Source organism: Aspergillus affinis (assembly GCF_023601865.1).
Source record: "Aspergillus affinis strain CMG 70 chromosome Unknown NODE_91_length_156827_cov_84_776504, whole genome shotgun sequence".
NCBI classification, from domain to species: Eukaryota; Fungi; Ascomycota; class Eurotiomycetes; order Eurotiales; family Aspergillaceae; genus Aspergillus; species Aspergillus affinis.
This window is the reverse complement of record NW_026515872.1, coordinates 128599-150812: the sequence shown is the minus strand read 5'-3', so window position 1 is coordinate 150812 and position 22214 is coordinate 128599. Positions and strand designations below refer to the sequence as shown.

General features: G+C 52.5%; 7 protein-coding genes across 7 annotated transcripts; 4 read left to right on the top strand and 3 right to left on the bottom strand.

Moving 5' to 3' along the window:
- Window positions 1-146: 146 nt before the first annotated feature.
- Window positions 147-949, top strand: KD926_011237 (NADH-ubiquinone oxidoreductase; the record flags this gene model as incomplete). Its single annotated transcript, XM_053103498.1, has 4 exons — window positions 147-327; window positions 402-521; window positions 593-787; window positions 855-949. The coding sequence occupies 4 exons, from the start codon at window positions 147-149 to the stop codon at window positions 947-949; spliced, it is 591 nt and encodes a 196-aa protein (XP_052953176.1).
- Window positions 950-4105: 3156 nt separating this feature from the next.
- KD926_011236 (SLM1 family PH domain-containing protein) lies at window positions 4106-6837 on the top strand (the record flags this gene model as incomplete). Its single annotated transcript, XM_053103497.1, has 4 exons — window positions 4106-4649; window positions 4714-5201; window positions 5273-5610; window positions 5697-6837. The coding sequence occupies 4 exons, from the start codon at window positions 4106-4108 to the stop codon at window positions 6835-6837; spliced, it is 2511 nt and encodes an 836-aa protein (XP_052953175.1).
- Window positions 6838-8222: 1385 nt separating this feature from the next.
- On the bottom strand, window positions 8223-10466 carry KD926_011235 (RNP domain protein; the record flags this gene model as incomplete). Its single annotated transcript, XM_053103495.1, has 7 exons — window positions 8223-8362; window positions 8446-8599; window positions 8664-9094; window positions 9192-9243; window positions 9334-9477; window positions 9557-9650; window positions 10051-10466. 7 exons carry the CDS (start codon window positions 10464-10466, stop codon window positions 8223-8225), a joined length of 1431 nt encoding a protein of 476 aa, XP_052953174.1.
- A 2234-nt stretch (window positions 10467-12700) lies between these two features.
- On the top strand, window positions 12701-13756 carry KD926_011234 (uncharacterized protein; the record flags this gene model as incomplete). Its single annotated transcript, XM_053103494.1, has 2 exons — window positions 12701-13279; window positions 13421-13756. The coding sequence occupies 2 exons, from the start codon at window positions 12701-12703 to the stop codon at window positions 13754-13756; spliced, it is 915 nt and encodes a 304-aa protein (XP_052953173.1).
- Window positions 13757-14037: 281 nt separating this feature from the next.
- KD926_011233 (uncharacterized protein) lies at window positions 14038-15723 on the bottom strand (the record flags this gene model as incomplete). The annotated part of the gene is made up of 1 exon (XM_053103493.1): window positions 14038-15723. The coding sequence occupies one exon, from the start codon at window positions 15721-15723 to the stop codon at window positions 14038-14040; it is 1686 nt and encodes a 561-aa protein (XP_052953172.1).
- A 104-nt stretch (window positions 15724-15827) lies between these two features.
- On the top strand, window positions 15828-17569 carry KD926_011232 (WD domain protein; the record flags this gene model as incomplete). Its single annotated transcript, XM_053103492.1, has 3 exons — window positions 15828-16371; window positions 16440-17265; window positions 17350-17569. The coding sequence occupies 3 exons, from the start codon at window positions 15828-15830 to the stop codon at window positions 17567-17569; spliced, it is 1590 nt and encodes a 529-aa protein (XP_052953171.1).
- A 548-nt stretch (window positions 17570-18117) lies between these two features.
- KD926_011231 (uncharacterized protein) lies at window positions 18118-21231 on the bottom strand (the record flags this gene model as incomplete). The annotated part of the gene is made up of 5 exons (XM_053103491.1): window positions 18118-19213; window positions 19263-19478; window positions 19527-20560; window positions 20618-20920; window positions 20989-21231. 5 exons carry the CDS (start codon window positions 21229-21231, stop codon window positions 18118-18120), a joined length of 2892 nt encoding a protein of 963 aa, XP_052953170.1.
- Window positions 21232-22214: the final 983 nt, after the last annotated feature.

Genomic DNA, 22214 nt, shown 5'->3' with positions numbered 1-22214 from the left:
AAGCTCCATGAGATGGGCGGGTAGGCGGTGACGGACGGCATAAAGGGCGACTTCCAAAATCCCATCATCGCCGTCACCGCGCAAAACGACTCCCTCCACCGCAAGCAGCAGGCAATTTGCTACTCCTCCCCCTTCAATCCGCCACCATGGCTGTCCCTCATGAAGAGCACTATCATCCCAAGAACACAATCATGGCGTCATTGAAGACGACCATGCTGACCGGTGGAGTCGGTCTTTGCGCCTCCGCCGTGCAGAACACCCTGACCAAGAAGAACGTCGGACCCTGGGGTGTGTTTGTGAGAAGCGGCAGCACCATCGGTCTTTTCGGTATGGAGACAATGCAATTGGAACCCTGCGTTGATTGATGTGTTGCTTGTGTGTGCTGACCACTGCCAATCAAGCGGCCATGGGCGGTACCTACGAGTTCGTCAAGGACGCCTCGGCCAACCTGCGGGAGAAGGATGACCACTGGAACGTCGCTCTGGGCGGTTTCTTCTCCGGTGCCCTTCTGGGTCTGCGCGGTTAGTATCTTCCGACCTCATTCTTGGAGCTGGGCATCATTGATCTGACTTATCATCTTTCACTTGCACAGCACGGACTTTCCCTGCCCTCCTGGGCTACGGTGCCGCTCTGGCAACCGGCATGGGCGCCTTCGAATACACCGGTGGAACGCTGTGGGGATACCAGAAGGACCATACTATCGATGAGTTTGAGCGTCGCACACAGCTGCGAAAGCAGTTCCGCACCTCGGGAGAGCAGACCGTCAACGAGCTGGGCGAGGGACGAGGTAGGTTCCATCAATTTGGGGGTGCGAATGTGGACGTTCTGACCCGTAACTAACCCGACATTCACAGGCATCTATGCTCCCGGGTACGCCGACAGACGACGAGAGAGACTCAAGGAGAACTACGGCTTCGAAGTTCCCACATCCCCTATCCCCGCATCATAAAGAAACATTGGTTCGATATTTCTTGTCACCCCCGCGCCTGTCGATTCCCAGTCTCCTTGTGTAAAATTATCGCTTCGTGTCGACCACCTTTAGCTAGCACATTTGGCACATTCTACAATGAAAGTTTTCTTTTTCCGTTGATACAGTTGGTCTCACCCGTGCGGGTCTTCGGGGGGTTCGGTTGACGCGCCTGTTCCCTGCCTGTATCTCAAGTCCATTCGATCTAAGGGCAAGACAGGCAATGCTGTTACACCTAGATTCTAGTGTAAATGAACGTCGATACCAGCTTGTCTGCGACGGATAGTCCATGCCAGTGGATGGACCTACCAAGTCCTCACCAGAGCAGGAAGATGGATTACGAGGCGCCTGCGATCGGCATCCCCAATTGCTATGACATTCGAGTCGACGGGAGGGGAGATCGATCCCGCCTCAAGTACGGAACTCATCTTCAATCATAATAAGAACAAGACATAGTCCTAGTTGACAGGCCCATGAATGCCTGGGATGGCGGGCATCAGCAGTGCCGGGAGGTGGGGAAGCAGGGGCCAATCACGGAGCGTGCTTATCCAATCACGGGCCTATCCCGTGCCCTACACTTAGACTGCCTGAGGTATCTACCTTACTACCTACAGAAGTACAGAGTCGATACAGAAGATGAACGGACGATATTCAGGATGCGCGGAATAGGAGATCGATGCAAGGGCATATCCGCCAGCCATGTCCCGGGTGACAGGGCCATGGGAAATCATTCGACCTGTGCCTGCGGAAATGCAGATCATGCCCTGTCAATCCTCGATGTTTGGCGCAATTCAAGGGGTGTGTGAGAATTGAGAATCCACGCAGGGGACTGCAGCGCGATGAGATAACTCATCACCCTTTCTTCCTCTGACTACACTGTACGGGGTTGGAGGAGGAAATTGGAGGCTAGGGTAAGTACTCCGTAGGGTAGTGGCTTGTCGAACGGGGAAGTACTCAGTAGGACTTGGGGGATTCTTTGGCTCTTTCCAGAAGGTCGTGGAGATCGGGTATCGATGGACTACGTACCCCCTACTATATTCTATTTCTAGCCTTCTAGCGAGATAGTACGGAATAGATACTCTTAATCTAACTAGTAACTAGTCTACGGAAGACGGGTGCTTGTGTACTTGGGTATGAGCAACTGCGCGTTAGTACGGACTACCGAGGAAGTTGTATGCACCGTAGATATGACGGATGGGAATAGTACTGAATGGTGGTCGTCTCGAGGAGTTACTCCGTCCTCGATCGATCGACGAGAATGATGAACCGTGCATGACGTCGAATGCTCTCTTGGAGTCTTGGTAAAGTTGCTGCCTCCGCCCATCCCGAAAGGAGGCAGTCGCAGTGCAAGGACCGCGGGATCGCCCGTCGGAACCTTCTCCTTTTTTCCAGAGGAGACTCAGAAGAAATTCTCCATTTCTCCCACGGAAGGGCGGGAGAATGGATCGCAGAGGGTGGTTTGCCACCCAAGTGGATGGACCGATGGAGTCAGGGAAAAAGGGGTCGAAGGCATGAAGAACAATGAGTAGTTACTCCGTAGGAGTAGATGATGGCCTCATTTGATTGCGCTCTGCTCCACCGAGGTTCATGCAGAGGAGTGATTGGATGTTGCAGCCACAGCCACAGCTCCGATTTGATTTGATTTGATTTTCTTTGCTTTTTCCATTCTCCAGCCACGTTGTTGGTGGTTACGTTAAAGGGGAGTCATTGACTAAGGAATTGAGTAAGTGGTTCGTGGACTGCAAAAGTACCCGACTCTGTGTCTCTCCTAGGCAACGGCATTCACAGTATGTAGTATGTACTTTGCCAATGGTCATTATGATGCTGCGTTGTTGAACATTGAATATTGAACATGAGATAACTACTGAGTGGTGTGTGGTAATTAAGTAGCATAGTCTATACTTTGTCAGCCGGGCCAAAGGAGTTCCCACGATGCCATCTACATCACCTTGAATCATGAAGCACCATTCCCTCTAGTTACATCAACTCTATCATCATTGATCCTAGTGAGTTATCCAAAGAATTGGAAATGCTCTGGTGAAGTCAGTCCCCGGCCTCCCTCAGCTCCGGTCATTCCGTGCCATACGAAAGACCAAGGAAAAAGGAAGTCACAACGTCGCATTTTCCTTGGAGCTTAAGCGGCGTAGACGTCATCCGGAAGCGGCGAGATGCCCCTCTCCTTTATACTTCGGGGCTTCGTGACTTTGTGACTTCGTTCCTTCTCTACTTCAAGGTCGCATTCCGCAAAGGATCCCTGAGCATTCCAGCTGCAACTGTGCGGAGAGAGCTTCGATTTCCCTCTCGGTCCCAGATCGATTGACGGGCTGATTGAGATTAATTGCGTTCCTCCCAAATTAACCGCTACTACGACTCCGTATCATCTTCTAATTACACTGTCCCCCTAAATCCTCGATAGTGCCCTCCTAGACCCGGTGGGACCTGGCTAGTATCAACGATCGGCCTGTTCGACAGCCGGTCATTCCATGTCCAGTTCCTTTTCTCTTGCCTCGCGAAGGTAGGGAGAAGGACAGAGAGAAGGAAGTGACGGATTGCCCCCGCATAACCGTTCGATCCAGACCTCATTGCCTGCCACCATCCCCGTTCGCTGGGTAACGCCGTCGGGGAAGGAAGCGATTTCGCGTTCATCTTGCATTTATCCTCCATCCTTGGTTTTTTTTGCCCTCTCCTTTTTTTTTCCCTCTTTTTTTAAAATTATTATCCTTTTTTGTTTTATTTTTATTTTATCATATTTCAGTTCATTTCATTTTATTTTGTGTCCTGAATTCATCGTCCGTCATTCCTCCCTTCCCCTATCTCTCTCGTCCTCTTCTCTTCCTCTTCCTCTTCTTCCTCCCTTTCTTGTTCCCTCCTATCCGGACCTCTTCTCGCCTCGCCTCCCCTCTCGCGGATCTGCAGGTTTAGTTCGGCCTACTATTATTATCACCCGGCGTATATAGCCTTATCGCAGCCCGACTCTCCCATTTCCTCGGCTTCTGATTTGATCTTCCATCACGGGTCTGGGTCTGCACCGCCCGATTATTCTCTGTTGCCTCAAACCTTCCCCTCCTCTTTCAATACTTTGCCTCCCTGCGCCGTTTCCCCTCTCCTCTTCCTCCCCCTCCTCCCTTCTATACAACAATGGCCACCCTACTACGGTCGCAAACGCCCGTACAGGACGTATACGGCGCCCCCTCGCAAGTCCCCGATTCCGTCGTTTCCAGTCGGGGTTACGGCACGCGATCAGGCTCCCGGCCCAACTCGTTCGCCGCCAGCTCCTCCGCTTACAACCTCGCCCACGGCGCTGTCGTGGAACCGTCCGCTCTTCCTCGTGCCGGTCGCTTTCACGAGGATTTCGATGCAGCCACACAATGTGGCTCCGTCGTTCTGGGGGGTCCCTCGTCTGCCGGTATGCAACGTTCCGTCTCGCAATTGTCCAGTCGCTCCGCAACCCCGACGCGATCCGCCACCGGCACGCTGAAGAAGAAGTCGTCGCTCAGCAAACGAGGTAGCATGCGCCGCAGCGGAAGTAAGCGCAGCTTGCGCGCTGGCAGCGTGCGCAGTCTAGTCCTCGGCGATAAGGAGAAGTACGGCGTCGAAGGCGCAGATGATCAAAACAGCGCCTTCTATATTCCTATCCCCACGGACGGAACGCCAACTGAAGTTCTGGCGAATCGCTTTCAGGGTAAGTTTTGAGCATTCGTTGTGTGCGCCGGTCCCATCGCAAAAAGTTGCTAATCGAGTCGCAGCGTGGCGCAAAACTCTCAAAGACCTGATCATCTTCTTTAAGGAAATCCAGAAATCCTACGAAGCCCGAGCGAAGCTGTTCATGTCGGCATCGAATGTCGTGAACAATACATCCCTCCCTCCCACGTTCCTCAAATCGGGAGGTCTGGGAGATGCGACCGAGATCCTGCGAGACTTTCACCGACAAGGCTATTTGGAAGCAACGAAGGCCGCCGAGGTGGAGAACGAGGTTGTCAGTCAGCTGATGGGTCTCCGGAACGACCTGCAGAAGAAAACCAAGGAAATCAGGAGTCTGTCGGGTGATTTCCGGAACTCCGTGGACAAGGAGGTTGACGCCACACGCAAGTCTGTGCGGCAGCTGCACGAATCGCTCGGACTGGTCGACACCGACCCGTCCGCTACCTCGGGCAAAGGCGACCCTTTCATCGTCCGACTGGGTGTTGACAAACAGATCGAGAAGCAGATCGAGGAAGAGAACTACCTGCACAGGGTATGAACCCCTCCATTCTCGGTGTACCCTTTTGGAGGGATCTGACCGCTAATCCAAATTGTGTCATGCAGGCGTTCTTGAACTTGGAAAATTCTGGTCGCGAGCTAGAATCCATCGTGGTTAGCGAGATCCAGAAGGCCTACAACGCATATGCCAGCATTCTCAAACGGGAGGCGGACGAGACGTACGACACCGTCAACAAATTGCGGGCTGGACCGATTTCCATGCCCCACGACCACGAATGGAATTCGTTCATTGCCACGACGGATGAGCTTGTCGATCCTCGAGTTCCTCTTCGAGACGTGGAGAACATTTCTTACCCGGGCAAGGATCATCCCGCTGCAGCAGAAGTTCGGTCGGGCATGCTCGAGCGTAAAAGCAAGTACCTGAAGAGCTATACGCCTGGCTGGTAAGTGTATTCAGCACTTGTTTCTTGTTCCTCTTTTCAGTCGCGTCGTCGGGGAAAATAACAGGCTTTCTAACCCGATACTGCAGGTATGTGTTGTCTCCGACGCATCTTCACGAATTCAAATCTGCCGATCGAGTGGCCTGGCAAACGCCGGTCATGTCGCTGTACCTCCCGGAACAAAAGCTCGGCACGCATTCTCAACCGGATTCGACGTCGCACAAATTCATGTTGAAGGGCCGACAGACGGGTACCATGCATCGAGGCCACTCATGGGTCTTCCGTGCAGAGTCTCACGAGACCATGATGGCGTGGTACGAAGACATCGAAAGTCTGATCTCCAAGACAGGCGAAGCTCGCAACGCTTTTGTCCGGAGACATGTGCGAACGGTCAGTGGCAACAGCTATCGTACCAGCATCGACGGAGTTATGGATGAAGACGAAGCCGACCGAACGCCTTACTCTCCGGAATCAGCGGTTTTAAATCAGGAGCGGCCTGCGTCCCAGCCTCGTGAGCCGGGTGGCCGGTTCCCCAGTGATGTGCAGATAGACCGCCATTTGCAGGCCCCACTGTCGCCTTCAAGTGGAGAGAGCTCCGGTGAGAGGGACCTGCTAGCCGCCGCCGGATCTTTACCCGATCACTTCGACCCCGATACCCAGTCCATGTCGAATCGAGCCTTGGATGAGAACCAACCTCGATCCGTGCCGGCAGCCGGCCCATCTCGAGGCATCCCGTTCGAACGGCACGACAGCTATTATGGTGCTTGGATGAGCCCCACCGATCCCAGCGCTCGTCAGAAGCAGCAGGAGGCCCAACAAATCTACTCTGCATCTGAAAGTCAAGGCGGCTCTCGGTTCTATGGAGGAGATAACTCTTCCCAATCGCATACCTTGTTCGTTGCCGGAATGGGCTCGGGGAGCTCCCGGGACTCCACAAATGTGACCGATCACACCCACAACACTGTTCCCACGTCGATTGACGAGGGACCGGAGCCATCCATCTCAGGATCTGAGAAGCCTGCCGGCGACGCGCAGGGGAAAACCCTCGGTCCTGCCGCCGAAGTCACGTCGGCGAAGAGCGTTCCCGTGATGTCGTCTGGGGGAATCACCCCCAACGGCATCACTACTGAGAGCACCAAACGGCCCTCGGCTCAAAGCAAGAACAGCGTATCAACTCTCGAACTGAGAATCCCGGGGCATTACCCTCCGGCCAATGTCTCTTCTGCCTAAACTGATCACAGAAAAAAATATATATACCAAAGAAAGAGAGAAAAACAAAACCGAAAACAAAAACGGAGAAGAGGAAAGGAAAGGAAAGGGATGTGAGTGAGTGACACAAGGGAAAACAAGAATCAGAGCAGTCACAATCTGACATATCATCACATCACACCAAACCTTCCCTTTCCCCCTCTCCTCCAATATTTTTTCCTTTGTTTCCATTTCCTTTGTTCCGAGCTTCATGGTCATGGTTCTTATTATATTTTCCTCTTGATCTTCATATTTATATGTACATTATTTTGCTTCATTGCTGTTCGGCTTGGATACCCGTGAAGGAGTCCGTGCTGGATTTTTTTGGGGGAGGGGTTATTTCCTTTGTTCGTTTCCTTTGTTCATTTCCTTGGATCTGTGCTTACGACTGCAACAAACTGGCGTTCTCAAATGCCCTACCGGTAACAGGATAGGGCTGGTCTGGTTGCTTCATTGGGTGGTTGGCTAGGTTAGTTAGGTCAGGTCAATCGGGACCTACAGGATGGGGGATATGGATCGGTTGGTATATGGAAGGCGTCTCTGGCTTGGGTTTCGTTTTATGATTTGCTTTTTTCTTTTTCTTTTTCCCTCTCTTTTGTCGAGCTAGCTTGATTTCGTTACATTTCGATTCGTCTGTACATTATTGATCTATCCATCTATCTATCACTTTTTCTTCTTTACTTCTTGAGTTCAATGGCTTGATGTGATTCATTGGGTTTGATTTTCTAAACTAGGCGTCCTCAGTTTGTCCGTGTACATTCGGAGTTTGCACCTACTTCTGCTTGAGAAGATATATATCATCATTTGAGTGCTGGCTTTTTGATTCCTGAGGCAAGCTCTGAATTGGCACCTTTTAGATAGGCAACACTGAGGAAGACCTCGAGTCTACATCAACCGATAAACCGATCAATTTAGTATTGATCAAGGCATCCGTTCATTCATTTCATCTACATGGCCACTGCGGTGCAACCTGTCCCTGCAGAACGTCAACATTGAGGACATCATAATATATTACGCTACAATAGGTCTATATGTATATATATGGTGGAATGGAAGTTCTGCAAATCGACCAGTTGGATAGATAGACAACGGTTCACAACCAAGGAACAAAATGACAATACATTCGAGATTCAACTGGTCCCGTACAAAACTAGAAATCAGACCGCCGAAAGGAATCAACACGCAAGATAAAGAAGGCACACTAGGGAATCAGATCACATGGCATATTCGAATCCACCCAAGAACAGGTCGTTGGTTTTAGAACTGACATCACAAAACTTTTTCTTCCTCATGAGCCTACCTGCAGGGAGAGAAAAAAAAAAAAAAAAAAAGAAACAAAAGGGAAAGACAACATAATATGGATACAATTACATCATCTGATCCTGCGTGATTCCTCCGGTCGGGTCACCGCCGTCCATAACATCGCCATGGCCGGGGTCGACATTCATGTACTTGACGAAGGTGATGCCGAGAGGACGGCCACCGTACTGGTAACCGGTGAATTTGGCTAGTGTGATGTCCGTTAGCATCCAGGTCGGAACTCGCTCAAAACAGAAAAAGTAAAAAAAAAAAAAAAAAGATCGAACGTACCGATCGCGGTTTCTGCGGTATCAGCACTGTCGAACTGAACCACACCCGTACCACGCGAGCGGCCGTTGGGCTCGTACTGGATCTCAGCGCGGTCAACCTTGCCGATGGTCGAGAACAAGTCCACAAGATCTTCGTTGCAAGTCGACCAGGGCAACTATGACAGGTCACACGTTAGTTGATATCACCCATCCTCTTCCCATTCCACAGGGACTACTCACGTTACGGACGTAGATGATAGCACTCTTGTCACCACCCGAGGTGGCAAAGTCCGTGAAGGTGTTGGGCGGCACGGAAGCCACGCCCTCGAAGCCCCCGGGACCACCAGGGAAGCCGCCGCCGCCGAAACCACCACGACCACCGAAGCCACCACCGAAGCCGCCACGGCCGGCAAAGCCACCGCGGCCGCCGCCAAAACCACCACGACCACCGAAGCCGCCGCCAAAACCACCGCGGCCGCCGAAGCCGGGACCGGCCCCAGCAAAGCGGTCTTCGCGCACCTCCAGGGCTCGACCCTGCCAGTCGTAGCCGTTGAAGTGTTGGATGGCATTGCGAGCATCCTCGGGGGACTCAAAGGCGACGATACCGGAGCCCTTGGGACGGCCAGAAGGATCGGTGTGGACATCGGCACGGATGACGGCGCCTTGCTGAGCTAAAAGACGAAAGGACTCGGGGTTAACGCGGATGCCCGATGCCACAAAGCATAGGGGCAATTGAAGACGTTATTCGCTGTGGGAGAAGGGCCTTACCTGCTTGGCGGAAAAGATCCTTCAAGTCTTGCCAGCCAACGTTGAAAGGGAGCTAAACAAGGCCGAGATGGTCAATAACCTGTCATCATATCAAGTATCCTATCCAGTTACGCCCGTAAGGTCGGGGGAGGGGGCAACAAACATTAGCCACGTAGAGCTGACGGCCGCCGCCACCGGCACCACCACCGGGACCGCCGAAACCACCACCACCGAAACCACCGCGGCCACCGCCGCCAAAGTCACCACGAGAAGGTGGGCCGGTGAAACGAGGCTCTGGTTCACGGTCCTAGAGTAGAACAGTATCAATCAGCACCTCTTCCCACTCGACAAACGACCAGACGCGATCGAGGGAGAGATGTAAATACCTCGCGGACGTAGACAAGTCGACCCATCAAATTCTGGTTGCTAAGCGTGTTGACGGCGTTTTGCGCTTGCTCCCTGTTCGCGTATTCCACAATCCTGTAGGGAAAACGAGTTAGTCAGGGCGGGATTGCGCACGCGACAAGACAAGGACCAACACTTACCCGCATCCCTACAATATCCCGGACAGCCAGGCCCAGCCCGTCAACCCAACAGTCCATCAAATCAAAGCCAAAGGGGGGAGAAGGGGGAAGCCAGGAAACACAAGAGGCACAGGTAAAACAGAAACGGAACGAAAAGAAAACCAGCCGCAAACTACGCATTGGCGCCCACCTTCGACATTCCATTCGGAAGCAGTAAGACGTCGGCAAAGATAACTTCTCCAGCTGTAAATCACGCGGAAAGATCGTTTTCCCCTCCTGGTCAGCCACGAATTCCAAATCCAGCAAGATGCAACAGGCGATAGAATCAACAATGAAAAAAAAAATAAACAAATCACACGCCCGACACGATATGACCCTGCTCACCCTGTCTCATAAAGTCTTTTAGATGATGCCATTTGACATCGTAGGATAGGTTGCCCACATAGACGCGACGGTCTTGCTGGGACGATTCGCGCACTGATTGCATCATATGTTCTTTGGCGGAAGCGCGATCTTCGAACGATCTGGGGGGCGGCGGGTAGCTGCTGCGGCCGCCGTAACCAAAACCTGATTGTCCTCCGGAGGGGCCAGGAGCAGTACTCATAGGCGAGCGAGAGCGACGGTCACTGCGGCGATAGTCGTCACGGCTGCGAGAACGGCTGCGCGGCGAATACGAACGACGGCTAGAGCGTCGAGGGCTGCGCGAACGACGACGGGGAGAACGAGACCTTTCGCGCTGCGCGTGGTCAGTATCAGAGAAGGAGGCCGGCATCGACGAATGAGGAAGCCTGGCGTGGGGAAGAGCCAGGCAGAATAAAAGAAAAAAAAAAGAAGAAGAAAAGAAAGAAGGGAAGGGAGGGAGGAAAGGGGCGGCAAGACAGAACAGGAATCGCAAGGTTACTGCTGGGAATCTGGGAATGAATGGATGAATCGAATTGGAGGAACCGAACAACGACCCGGGTCAGGTGACACGGGCTGAGCTGCCGGTGACAAAGCAGCGCGCCGGGGACCTTTGGGCTTGGCCGTTTGGGGACCCGCGGTGCTCCGGGGGATCATCCCACGCGAAATCCGACGGGATTTTGAGTAGGAGAAACAGCGATAGCCACTCTGGTACAGAGAAGAAGAAAAAGAGAGAGAGAGAAAAAAAAAAAAAAATCAAAATCAAAAAAAAGGCAACGGACAGGGACATGAATAGAACCGGACAGCGCCCTCTCAGTCAATATGGTCGAGTGGGGACGGGAGGACGAGAGAGCTACTGCTCGCCCAGACCCCCAACTCCAACTACGCGTGGTAACTAAACCCAGCTGTTGCAGTCGTGCAGCCATCAATCTCACCATCTCTTTTCATCGCACCCAAGAAAGTTGGATTTCTCAGCGAAACGAAAAAACTTAAACGGGAGAGAAAAGGTGGAAGGAGAGGAGCGGACGAAGACGAGACGAAAAAACAAGGTGTACGAAGTAGAAGTAGAAAACAAGAGGGAGGAGGGAACAATAAAGGTGGTGCACCGGGAGGAAAAAGCCACCAGGCCCGACCACAAGCATCACGTTCCCAGCATCCAAACCGAAACACAAGATCGAATAGAGTCACATAAATGCAAACATAAATCCACTTACTTGGTAGGGTCGATAAACGTCAGCTGGAGATCACACCTCAAAGGTAAGCCACAAAACCGACAGGTTGGGGAAAGGTCCGCACGAGGAGGGGAAATCAGAAAGGAAGAAGAGAGGAAAGGAAAGATGGAGGGAGGAGGAAGAGAAAAAAGGAAGAAGAAGAAGGGGGGAGGGGAAGGAGGAGGGAAGGGAAGGGAAGGGGAAAAAGAGATAAAGGAGGGGGAGGGAGAGAATCTCTCAGGTTGGCCTCTTGTCAGACACAAAAGACTGCATGCGAAGGTGTGATTGGCGTTCCCGTGGCACTCCGGGATGCAGGATGCGATTCAGACAGCTGGGATTTCAGCCCGTCTCGGTTCCTTACAGTAGCTCAACGGACTGGAGAGTTCCAGGTTCGGTGGAATGAAATGGGGGGGATGGGGGGATTCATTGAGTCCAGTCCAATCAGATCAGACGATCCGAAGGACCTCGCGGGTGAGATGGACTTGGGAAGAATGTGTACTCCGTATGCTTTGCGTCGGAGAGTAGCAGAGTGATGGATGGGGAGAGACACGCTGTGATACTGATGGCTGATGGGGATTCAAGCTCCAGCTCCAGCTCCAGCTCAACGGGAGATAAACAAAAACAAATAGACACTCACCCATGATGACGGTCACTAGTCCCAAGATTCCTCCGACAGATACTGTAAATCTCCGTGGATTTGGCGCGACGGGACAGTGGATGCTCGATGGCGGATCAACCGAGGGATTGATAGGAAGAGAGAAGAAGTATGGGTAAAGATGGAGGACGGGAGATGGCACGACGCGACGGGCAGGGATGAGGATTGGGGATGGTTGGGGTTGGGGTTGGATTGGAATTGCGGAAGAAAAAAGGAAGAGAAAGAAGGAAGGAAAGAAAGAAAAAGAAGAGGAGAGGAGAGGGAGAAGGGAAGGGACGCGGGGGAAATTGAATGAATCGATCAATTGAGCGGAGAAGGGAGGCTAAAATCCCAGGAAAATCGAAATCCTCTCGAATTGGATCATCGTGATGCCTTCTGGACAGATAAGATGTTCTTGGGATACGTCAGTTCCGATTCCTCAAAGTTCCAGTCCATTTCCTCGCTGGATGAAGGGTTTCCTGAGACATCCTCCATTAATTCAATTCAATTGATTTGCTTTAGTTCTAGTTCTTTACTTTCTACTTCGTGTTTACTATTTACTTACTCCGAGTATGTTCTTCTGATCCACCGCTGCCAGCCTGCCATTCAGGAATCCCACGCTTGGCTCCGCTCAGGCCACCGCTTAAGCCCACCCGCCAAACTTGTTCCTTTTTTCTTTTCCGACGCCGCGAATATCCTCATTTTCCTACTACTACTACTACTACTACTACCACCACCACTACCACCACATCCACCCCCACAATGGCCCATCCCGTGCTCCTCGCTCGGTCGCCCTCCTTCCTGGCTCCCTCGCGACGCTGCCTTCTCTCTCTCCCCACCTCCGCCCCCGCTTCCACCTCCCTCGGCGCCTCTCAATCCCGTCGCCATCTCCATCTCCTCCGCCAGTCCAAGACCCTCCAAACCAACTCTCCCCGCCAACAAACCCGCCTCGTCCCCTCCCCCTCTTGCCCTTCCTCCTCGTCAATCCGCCCATATCACTCACAACACCACCCCGACCCCCCGGTCCACGAATACACCAACTCGCAAACCACCATCCTCTCCGCCGCCCTCCGCCACATCCCGCAGCATGGCTTCACCCGCGACGCATTGACCCTGGGCGCTCGCGACGCCGGCTTCCTCGACGTGTCCGTGCAGCTGTTCCCCCGCGCCGAGTTCGACTTGATCTTGTTCTGGCTGGCGAGTCGACGGGGCTTGTTGCGCGCCAGCGTCCATGACGGCCTGTTAGATCAATATGCCGGGGTTTCCGTGGAGCAGAAAATCAAGGTCTTGTTGATGGAACGGTTGCGGATGAATGTTGATGTGAAGCATCAATGGCAGGATGTGCGTTTTCCCCTTATCCCTCAACTTTCCCTCTTCCCTTCTCTCTCGGTTTCCGTCGTTGATGAAATACTACACCCTCGTGGAAATTCATACCCACAACCAAACAATCAAGCATATACTAACTAGGAATGAAAAAAACAGGCCCTAGCCCTCATGTCCTTCCCCAGCAACGTCCCCCTCTCACTCTCCGAACTCCACGCACTCTCGGACGACATCCTGAATCTCGCCGGCGACGACTCCGTCGACACGACATGGTACACCAAGCGGCTGTCCGTGTCCGCCATCTTCGCGTCCGCCGAAGTCGTCATGACCCGCGAGGCGCCGGGCTCGGGGCTCGCCGAGACCGAGGCATTTGTGGACCGGCGCGTGGAAGATGTTAAGGCTCTCGGGGAGAAATTGTCAGGCGTGAAGCAGTGTTTGGGATTCATGGGTTCTACGGCTGTCGGGGTGGGGAGGAGTTGGGGGTTGAAGATTTGATTTAGGTATAAGGTTGAGTTCTACTGTCTACATCCACCTAGGTATGTACATACCTAGGGTTTGATTGTGAACTCTGGGGTAAGTTGGGTCGTTCGTTGGGTGAGAGTGTACGCTTACTGGTAGGTTATTCAAGTTTTATGCATATGTATAGTAGTAGTATAATTACATTGATTGTTATCTTACATCCCTCTCCCTTTCTTTTATATCTATATCGACACCTAATTTGTATGTGCGATAATTAGTATGTACAAGAAGCCCGAGACAAGTCTAGACTATTCTGTTCAACTTTGCAACCTCCTCATGAGTTTCGTCCACTTCGTATCAATCTTCGCCCTCTTTTCCCTCTCCTCCGCTCGCTTCTCCAACTTGCTTATCCACCCATTATCCCCGATCAAATCCCTCACGGCCTTGCGGTTCGGCGCAAGATCCCACCACGGCTCGCGCGGAGAGCGTGGGCCCCGTGGGTCCCGCACCCTCTGCTTTTTCGCATGCGCCAAGAGGTCCGCTTGACGCTGGGTAGAAATCGATCTCAGTAGGGCGCACGTACGCCGGTCCGGTTCCACGCCCGTCACCTCCATCTCCTGCAGAAGGGAGAGCACACTGGGCAGATCCTGGCAGCCGCGCCAGTAGAAGTAGATCATCTCGTTGTACAGGCCCGTCGAGGCACCGAGCAAGATGGATGCGCGTCCGTGCGATTTGACGGTCGTGTGGAATTTCCCGATCAGCGGCGACTTCGGGAAGTGGAGGTTCAGGAGCTGGAACACGGAGAGGAGCATCTTTGGGTAGAGCTCGTTGACCACCGGTTCGGCGGGGATTTCGGGTGGGAGGTCGAGGAGTTGGGTGAGGGTCGAGGTCGAGGTCGACTCGGAGGCGGCGCTTGGGTCGGAAGAAAGAGGTGCAGAGACGGGGGCAGCATCGTCGGCCGTGGCGTTGTGAATGGTTTCGAGATGGTGAAGCATGGAGAAGATGCGTTCCTTGCAGACGTCCCAAACGGCTTGATCGCCTTCGCCTGCGTCGACGGCAGCCTGCAGGGCGGTCCGGGTCCTCGCGGCCTCTCGTTCGACGATCAGAGAGATCGCATTGTGCATCGGAATGCTCTCGCTTTGGAGCTCCTCCGAGATATCTGCGTTGCTGTACTCTACATCAATTCCCCGCTCGATCGAATCATGCTCGACGGTGTCCGCATCAGGTTCCTCGGGAATCTGCGTGACGGCGTCACTCTGGGATTCTGGTTCCTGATTCTGGTTCCGGTTCTGGACGCTCTTCAGCACGGAGTTGAAGATCCATGAGATCTCGTCCTCTTCGTTGTTGCGATTCAGCTGAACCACCCTCCGCCGGTCTTCGAGGTTCTTCTTTGGGTCATCCATCGACGCTTTCTCCGGCGCTTTCTGGTCCCCTCCAATCTGTTTAAGCAAGTCGTTGAACACCCGCTTCTCGCTGCGGGTCATGCCCCCCTTCTTGAATGACCTGGGGGTCATGCTCGGTGTCTCCGATGGTTCGGAGAGAACGGGAGGATGCCGGGCTGCCGAGACAGCGCGTCGTTGTAGGTACGTTTTTCGCGGCTTCTCCAGCCTGACATCCGAATCCTGCTGTGCATTGTTCTCGCCATCCGTGGTCGGGACCGGGGCCGGCTCGTCGGATTGAGACTTAGAAGAATAAGAAGATCGGAACGGCGACGGAGCTCGACGATTGAGTAGCGACGTCGAGAGGGTCGGAGTTTGATATAAAAACGGAGCGGGCGAGTTGCGCGCCGAGAGCGCCAACCAGTGACGAGACATGCGTGGGCTTTGACAAGTTTGGAACGTGGGGGAGAATGTTGCGTTGAGAAAATGTTCAGGCTCGGCGAGCCGTGCAGGATGGATTTTCTTGCCGATTTGGAGACGATCGGATTTCCCATTAACGCGCCCCACGTGACCACGCGGTGGCCGACGCGCCGCTCTTTCCCGTCGACTTGCCGTCGCATTCATTATTTCATTATTGTGTAACCTTTGATCCGTTCGTGTCTGTCATCGTTGGCGAAGTGGCCTAGTTTTATCAATATTATTTATTCAACGCTGAACATTGCATCGCCATGGTCAAAGAGGAAATTTCCGACTTCGAAAAGCAGCGTCTGGCGAACATCGCCGAACGCGATGCGCTGCTCAAGAAGCTCTCGCTAGAGGCGAAATCCGCCGGCGTCTTTGCGCCGAAGATGTCCAAGGGCTCGTCCGGCGGAGACCAAGCCAAGTTGAAGAAGAAGGCGCCGCCCAAGAAGGTCAAACAGGAGGCAGAGCCGGTGCTGCCTCGGCGGATGTCCTCGCGGATTAGAGGCATCGCCGCGGAGAGTGAGGTTGCGAAGCGCAAGGCGGAAGAGCATCATGAGGCGACCCAAGAGGCGGAGAGGGCGAAGCGACTGCGCAAGTCGGACTCTTTCTCGTTCAATGAAATGCTGGTGTCCGGACAAAAGTTGAGCGGCGATGGTTTGATCGGGGTCGACGTGGTGACGAAGGGTGTGGCCATGCCGTATCAGCGGACCTTTGACGAGGATGATATCAAGAAGACAACGGATAAGGACTTGAAGGCATTGAGAGAGGAGATGAGTGGCTTGAACCTGTGGGAGGCCTGGGAGCCCACTAGTATGAGAATTCCCGTTGACTGCGGCTGTTTCACATCGAACGTCTTGCTAACATCCCATGTTTAATAGGAATCAAGATCACCCCCGAGCGAATCTACGCCATGACCCTTCACCCCTCAGAGGCGAAACCACTGGTCTTTGCCGGTGATAAGATGGGCCACCTCGGTGTTCTAGATGCATCCCAGGAAAAGCCCACGTCAGGTGTCAAACAAGAAGACGACGACGAGGAAGACGATGACCCCGACCCCGTCCTGACCCAACTCAAACCACACACGCGCACTATCAGCGCGATGACCATCCATCCATCCAAACCCACGCACCTCTACACCGCCAGCTACGACAGTTCCATTCGAGAAATGGACCTCGAAAAGACCACATCTGTCGAGTGCTACGCTCCGGCCTCCACGTCCGACGACGTCCCCATCTCCGGCGTGGACATGGCCGTCGACGACCCGAACTGTCTCTACTGGACGACGCTGGAAGGCGAATTCGGGCGCCACGACATGCGCACCTCCTCCAGGCGCAATACCAACCCCGTCGCCACATGGCGTCTCTCCGAGAAGAAAATCGGCGGCTTCTCGCTCTGTCCGACACAGCCGCACTATGTCGCAACTGCCAGTCTCGACCGCACCATGCGCCTGTGGGATCTCCGAAAGCTCTCGCACGACGACCCCATTGCAGTTGGAGAGCACCAGAGCCGACTGTCCGTCTCGCATGCCGCGTTCAATGGCATCGGACAGATCGCGACCTCTTCATACGATGACACCCTGAAGATCTACGATTTCGGTGCCAAGGGCCTCCCTTCCTGGAAGCCCGGTCACACCCTCTCCGATGATCAAATGAAGCCAGACACCATCGTGCGACATAACTGTCAGACGGGACGATGGGTAACTATGTAAGTTTTCCTCCTCCCCCTCCCAATACTTCATACTTCCAGTCCATCTAAGAACCTCCCAACTAACAAACTTATCCAATTCAGCCTCCGCCCCCAATGGCAACAGAACCCCCAATCCGCCATCCAGCGATTCTGCATCGGAAACATGAACCGCTTCGTAGACATCTACAGCGGCTCGGGCGACCAGCTCGCACAGCTCGGAGGCGACGGCATCACTGCTGTACCTGCTGTGTCGGTTTTCCATCGCAGTAAGAACTGGGTTGCGGCCGGCACGGCGAGTGGGAAGCTTTGTTTGTGGATGTAAAATAAGATACCCAACCTGGGCTCGCTGGAAAGGGTGGGTGTGCTGTGTTTTGTTTCTTTTGTCTTTTGCATATGTTCATCTTACAGACTTCATTTTCTAGACTTAATGTGACTTTCCCCTTTTTGATGGAAACATCGTCCCCTCCATATGAGCACGGGATGGATATGTCTTTCTTAATTGGGCTTCTCAAAGTCCTCGTTGTCTGTGCGCCGCAAGTGTTCCTCTTCACCGGAGCCAGGATCGGGGGTCTTGTACCGGATTCTAAACATAGGAAAGAGGATTTCGATACAAGGTGAGCATTTCGACCTGGTCTTGTTCCACCAGTCTAGAGTGCGGGGGCAAAAAAAGGTCAAATTCGCACCACTCATGCTGGCAGTCTATATATACCAGGCGAGGCCATTTTGATGGGTTTCATCTTCATAGAATGAAGCTACAAACCAGTCTATTCTACTCATTCTATGCTGATAGCTATGATATACAGGCTAATCTCAATATACTGAATTCCAAGGTGCAAAAAAAAAAAAAAAAAAAAAAAGGTCCAGAAGAAATCAAACCGTCTCAGCAAGCTTGTGCCAGACAATATGTGCTTCTCCCACAACACCCTTGATAGTCAATGTCAACTCGTCCACAATCCACAAGAATTTCAGGTAAGCGCTCAAGGCAACGCAATATTGCCGCCAGCTTTCATCGTGCAGCATCTTCTCCGTGATCAACCACGCTTCCTGCGACCGGTACTCAAGCGCTCTACGCACGAGAGGTGAAGGCAGAATTTCCGGAAGAGCGTTGCCGGTCTTCGGAGCCTCCTGGCAGGTGGCAAGTACAGCCATGACGTCGCCAATGGCATGATGATCGAGAAGCCCGGTTTGACGCGCCAGGAGGTCCTGGTAGTCCTGGGGTAAGGAGGCTGTGATCACGAGGAGGCGGCCAAGGTTGAGATTCACTCCATGACAGAGGTGTTGAATGATAGATAGGGTTTCGGAATCAAATTTGGAGCTTGAGAACTCGTAACGGACAAGGACGATTGCCGGGTCAAGCTCCGTGAGCGACTCGGTGAGTTGCAAGGTAAGGGCCTCAGCTAGTACATTGTCGTCATGCTTGGAACGGCCCCAGCACGATAGAGTGAGGGAGTAGTGGTCTAAAATTGTGGACACCGAGTTGGAAAGAGATGTGCAGATATGTCTGGTGGCTGAAGGAGGGCGAGGGAGAACTTGCACGAAGGTTGAAGCAGCCACACCACAAAGGACAAGCAGCAGTCGGCGCCAAAAGACATTGTATCCAACACCAGGATTGCCATACTGAGGAATGTGCTTATCAGCATAGCTATAAGCCACCACAAGCAAGAAGGTGGCTCCACTCATGATGCCACCTTGCAGGAGATGCGGTGGCAGGTAAAGGCGCAGCCACATGAAGATGATCAACATGACCGCCATGACCGCTGAAAGTCTATATGGATTGTCCTGACCGCTGCCAGAACCAATATACCAAGCAGCGAGGCCCAAGGCCCCTCCAGAGATGGTGGCGACCACTCGGGCCATCACGGAAAAGGTGAAGTCAGCCATGTACACCAGCAGGCTAGTCTGCCCCATGATCAAACCCCAGAAAGCCTTTCTCTTGATAGTAGAATTGCGCACTATGAGGCACCAACTGCGGGATTGAGAGCGCGATTGTTAAAATCACCATTCTCAAAGCATACAGCCCTTCACTAGATGTGAACCAATGGTAGACCCCTAGGATGCACCGTGCGATTGAGCTTCTTCTTCTAGGGCGGATCTTCAGAGTTTTTCGCAGCTCTTCTTGAGCCTTAGCGGTCATGGGAGTCAGCTTCTCATGGGCATCCGGATGTGTGCTATCAGTTCCAGGGGCCTTCGTATCCGCCTGAACAACCCACGAGGCGGCATATCCAGCACTTCTGGGGCTCTAAAGACGTATCCGAGTAGCATCCTTGAGGAGCTTGGACACTTGGCTTAGGAGGGCTATGGTGGTGTCGATTACGTTGGTAAGATGCTCCTCGAATACCATAACAACAATCAGCGACCCAGCATTACCTTTCAGATCGCCCTGACATAGAGCACCGTTACGATTTTCTTCCACCAAGGCATCAGATATCTCAAGTATCAAGGAAGCCGGAACCTGATGCAAGTCGTCAAGTGTCGAGTTCGAGCGCCGAACCAGGCTCTCTTTTTCAGACGATGACGGCCGATTGAACCATCGGCGGCGGTTCACCAGGTCGATACATTCGTTGGCGACGCCAAAACCTTCCAAGCATGCATTAACTGCCTCACAACCCTTGCTCACGAGGACTTGAATGGTCGATAGTCGAAATAACCGTTCGCCTGGTGCCCGAAACTGAGCCAGCAGCTGGGCCATCAGCGTCTGTTGGTGACCTCCGACTTCGGGCTGCTCATTGCTGTCCTTTTCTTCATCCATTTTCTCCTTGGACACATTCAACGATCTGTCATTCACATACCACTGGAGAATCTCGTCGCTGCGCGTCTGCCCGTGCATTCGACTCAAATGGAACTCCAGCAAGGAGAGAACTCTAGCCATCAGTTGCGAAAGAGGTTCTTTCAGCGACAGCACATCCTGCGCACCCCAGGATCCCACTGAAAAATCCAAAGCTAAGAAATTTGAGGACGTCTCAATCTTCTTGTTTCCCTTGGTTATCTCTTCCTGTGTCTTTCGCAACCGCGAGATGCTGAGCTTGTCTGCCTTTCCCCCAAGGGCCAATGCAGTAAACGCTAGTGGCGTTTTCAACAGATCGATAGCATCACTGATGTCATTGAGAACGATATATGATGTTGACTGAGGGAAGAGAAGGATCGAGCAGGCGACGCCGATACCGATACCAACTGTGGTAGGTTTGACCAAAGTTAGGGGAATAGTGCCCACGAAAGTCGGAAGCAGAGGGCCGTAGCACACGAAGATGTCGGAAATGATGATTCCAAACAGAGCAGTAAGTGCTGTTTTCGGGTTTGCTGCGCGGAGTCGAGCCTGGTTCGGTTAGTCGTCTCCCTGCGAGCTCCCCCTCCAGGAGATGAGCGTGCTGACCATAAGATAAATGAACACGCAAAGCATGCAGGAATTGATTGTAACAACGCGTGTATCCAGCATGTGGCCGCTAAAGATGACATGTTTGGCGGCTTCTGTACCAGAGAGACCCTCGGCCTTGGCTGATTGGGCGACTGCCTCCTGCAAAGATGCGGCCTTTGCTGCTGTTTCGGCTGCCAGACGGACAGCATGCGATGCCTTCATTGCAATCACACCCCAGCCCCAGGCCAGGCAGATTCTGAGGAACAGGGAAACCGCGCCAAGTGTTTGGACCATGACTACTCCGCTTGGGGGTATAATCAACTGAATTATACTTGGGGAAGTCAGCGCAATAGAAAGATTTGGATCTGATTTCGGGTTTCTGTCCTGACCATGCGAAGAAAATAGCGATGCCAAATGTCAAGGGTGGGATTGATAAACATCAACAGACGAGACGTCCAGGCCGCCACCCAACAGCGGAAAAAGACCTTAAGGTCCCGCGTGCCGAAATGATCCAAAAACGATGGCATTGCTTTCTCTTGCTTGGACAGGATTTCAACATATTGCTCAGTTCTGGAAGGCAGGAGCGGCGGTGTATCGTCCTGCTCGATGAACGAATTGCTTGCCTCCACCATGGCTCGTTTGTCGATGCTGGACGAACTAGGGTAGGGTTAACTTCGGGGTATCGTTTGGGATGTGAAACCAGGTTTGGCAAGGAAGTTATGAAGGACAATGCAATGGATCTTGATAAAGGAGTGAAAACGTGTGAGTAAAGTAGGGAAAGAGAAAAGAAAGAGTGAGAGCAAGTGGGCTTGAGAAAGGAATGAATACAAATGAGTGGACGAGTGGGAGTCAAATGAGAGGTAGTGATTTCATCAGACCATGGCTGAGCTGTACCACTTATAAAGATGTAGGTTGATGTCCTCCAACACCTCCTGTACGCCACATTTTAGAATAGAGTGCCTGCCCAGATTCCATGTGGGACTGGCCATTGACTCTAGAATGTGACCATGCACAGAATTCAAGCACAACTGGTTGGTATATACTACGGTAGACAGCTTATAGTTGCTAAAGTGAGACTTATGCATGTATAACTTACAATTTATGCACTGTCTTGTAGCACTGTGTACATAACATCAGTTCGGAATATGTTGTACCGTCCCTAGGATTCTACATCTCCACTTTATGGCCAAGCTGAAAGCTCAGGGTCTTATACCAGCGATTGTTGCATAACTTGGCCAAGGCTCTTAGAGCAGTTGCATTGTCTTCTTGATCCTGCCCCGAGCCCGCTGATTCATGGTTGAATCATCGATGATTCAGCCTTACCAGGAACTTGATGATTAGCATCTCTTTTATAGCCCTTCATGCATCACCTCCTCTCTTGTGAAATGACTGTCCGGAGCAATGTAGAATACAAAACCTTAATATGGAATGGAAGGTAAAGTACCCATGTTCATCTATGCCGGTATAGAAGAAAGAAGATAAAGACTATTTACACAAATCGATAAAAATAAACCGCTGTTTCTGCAGCCACTTCAAGGAAATAGATCCAAGGTCCAACATGACCTTCCCCTCCAAATCCTGAGAAGATTGAGCAAGGAAGAAGAGATCACTTCAA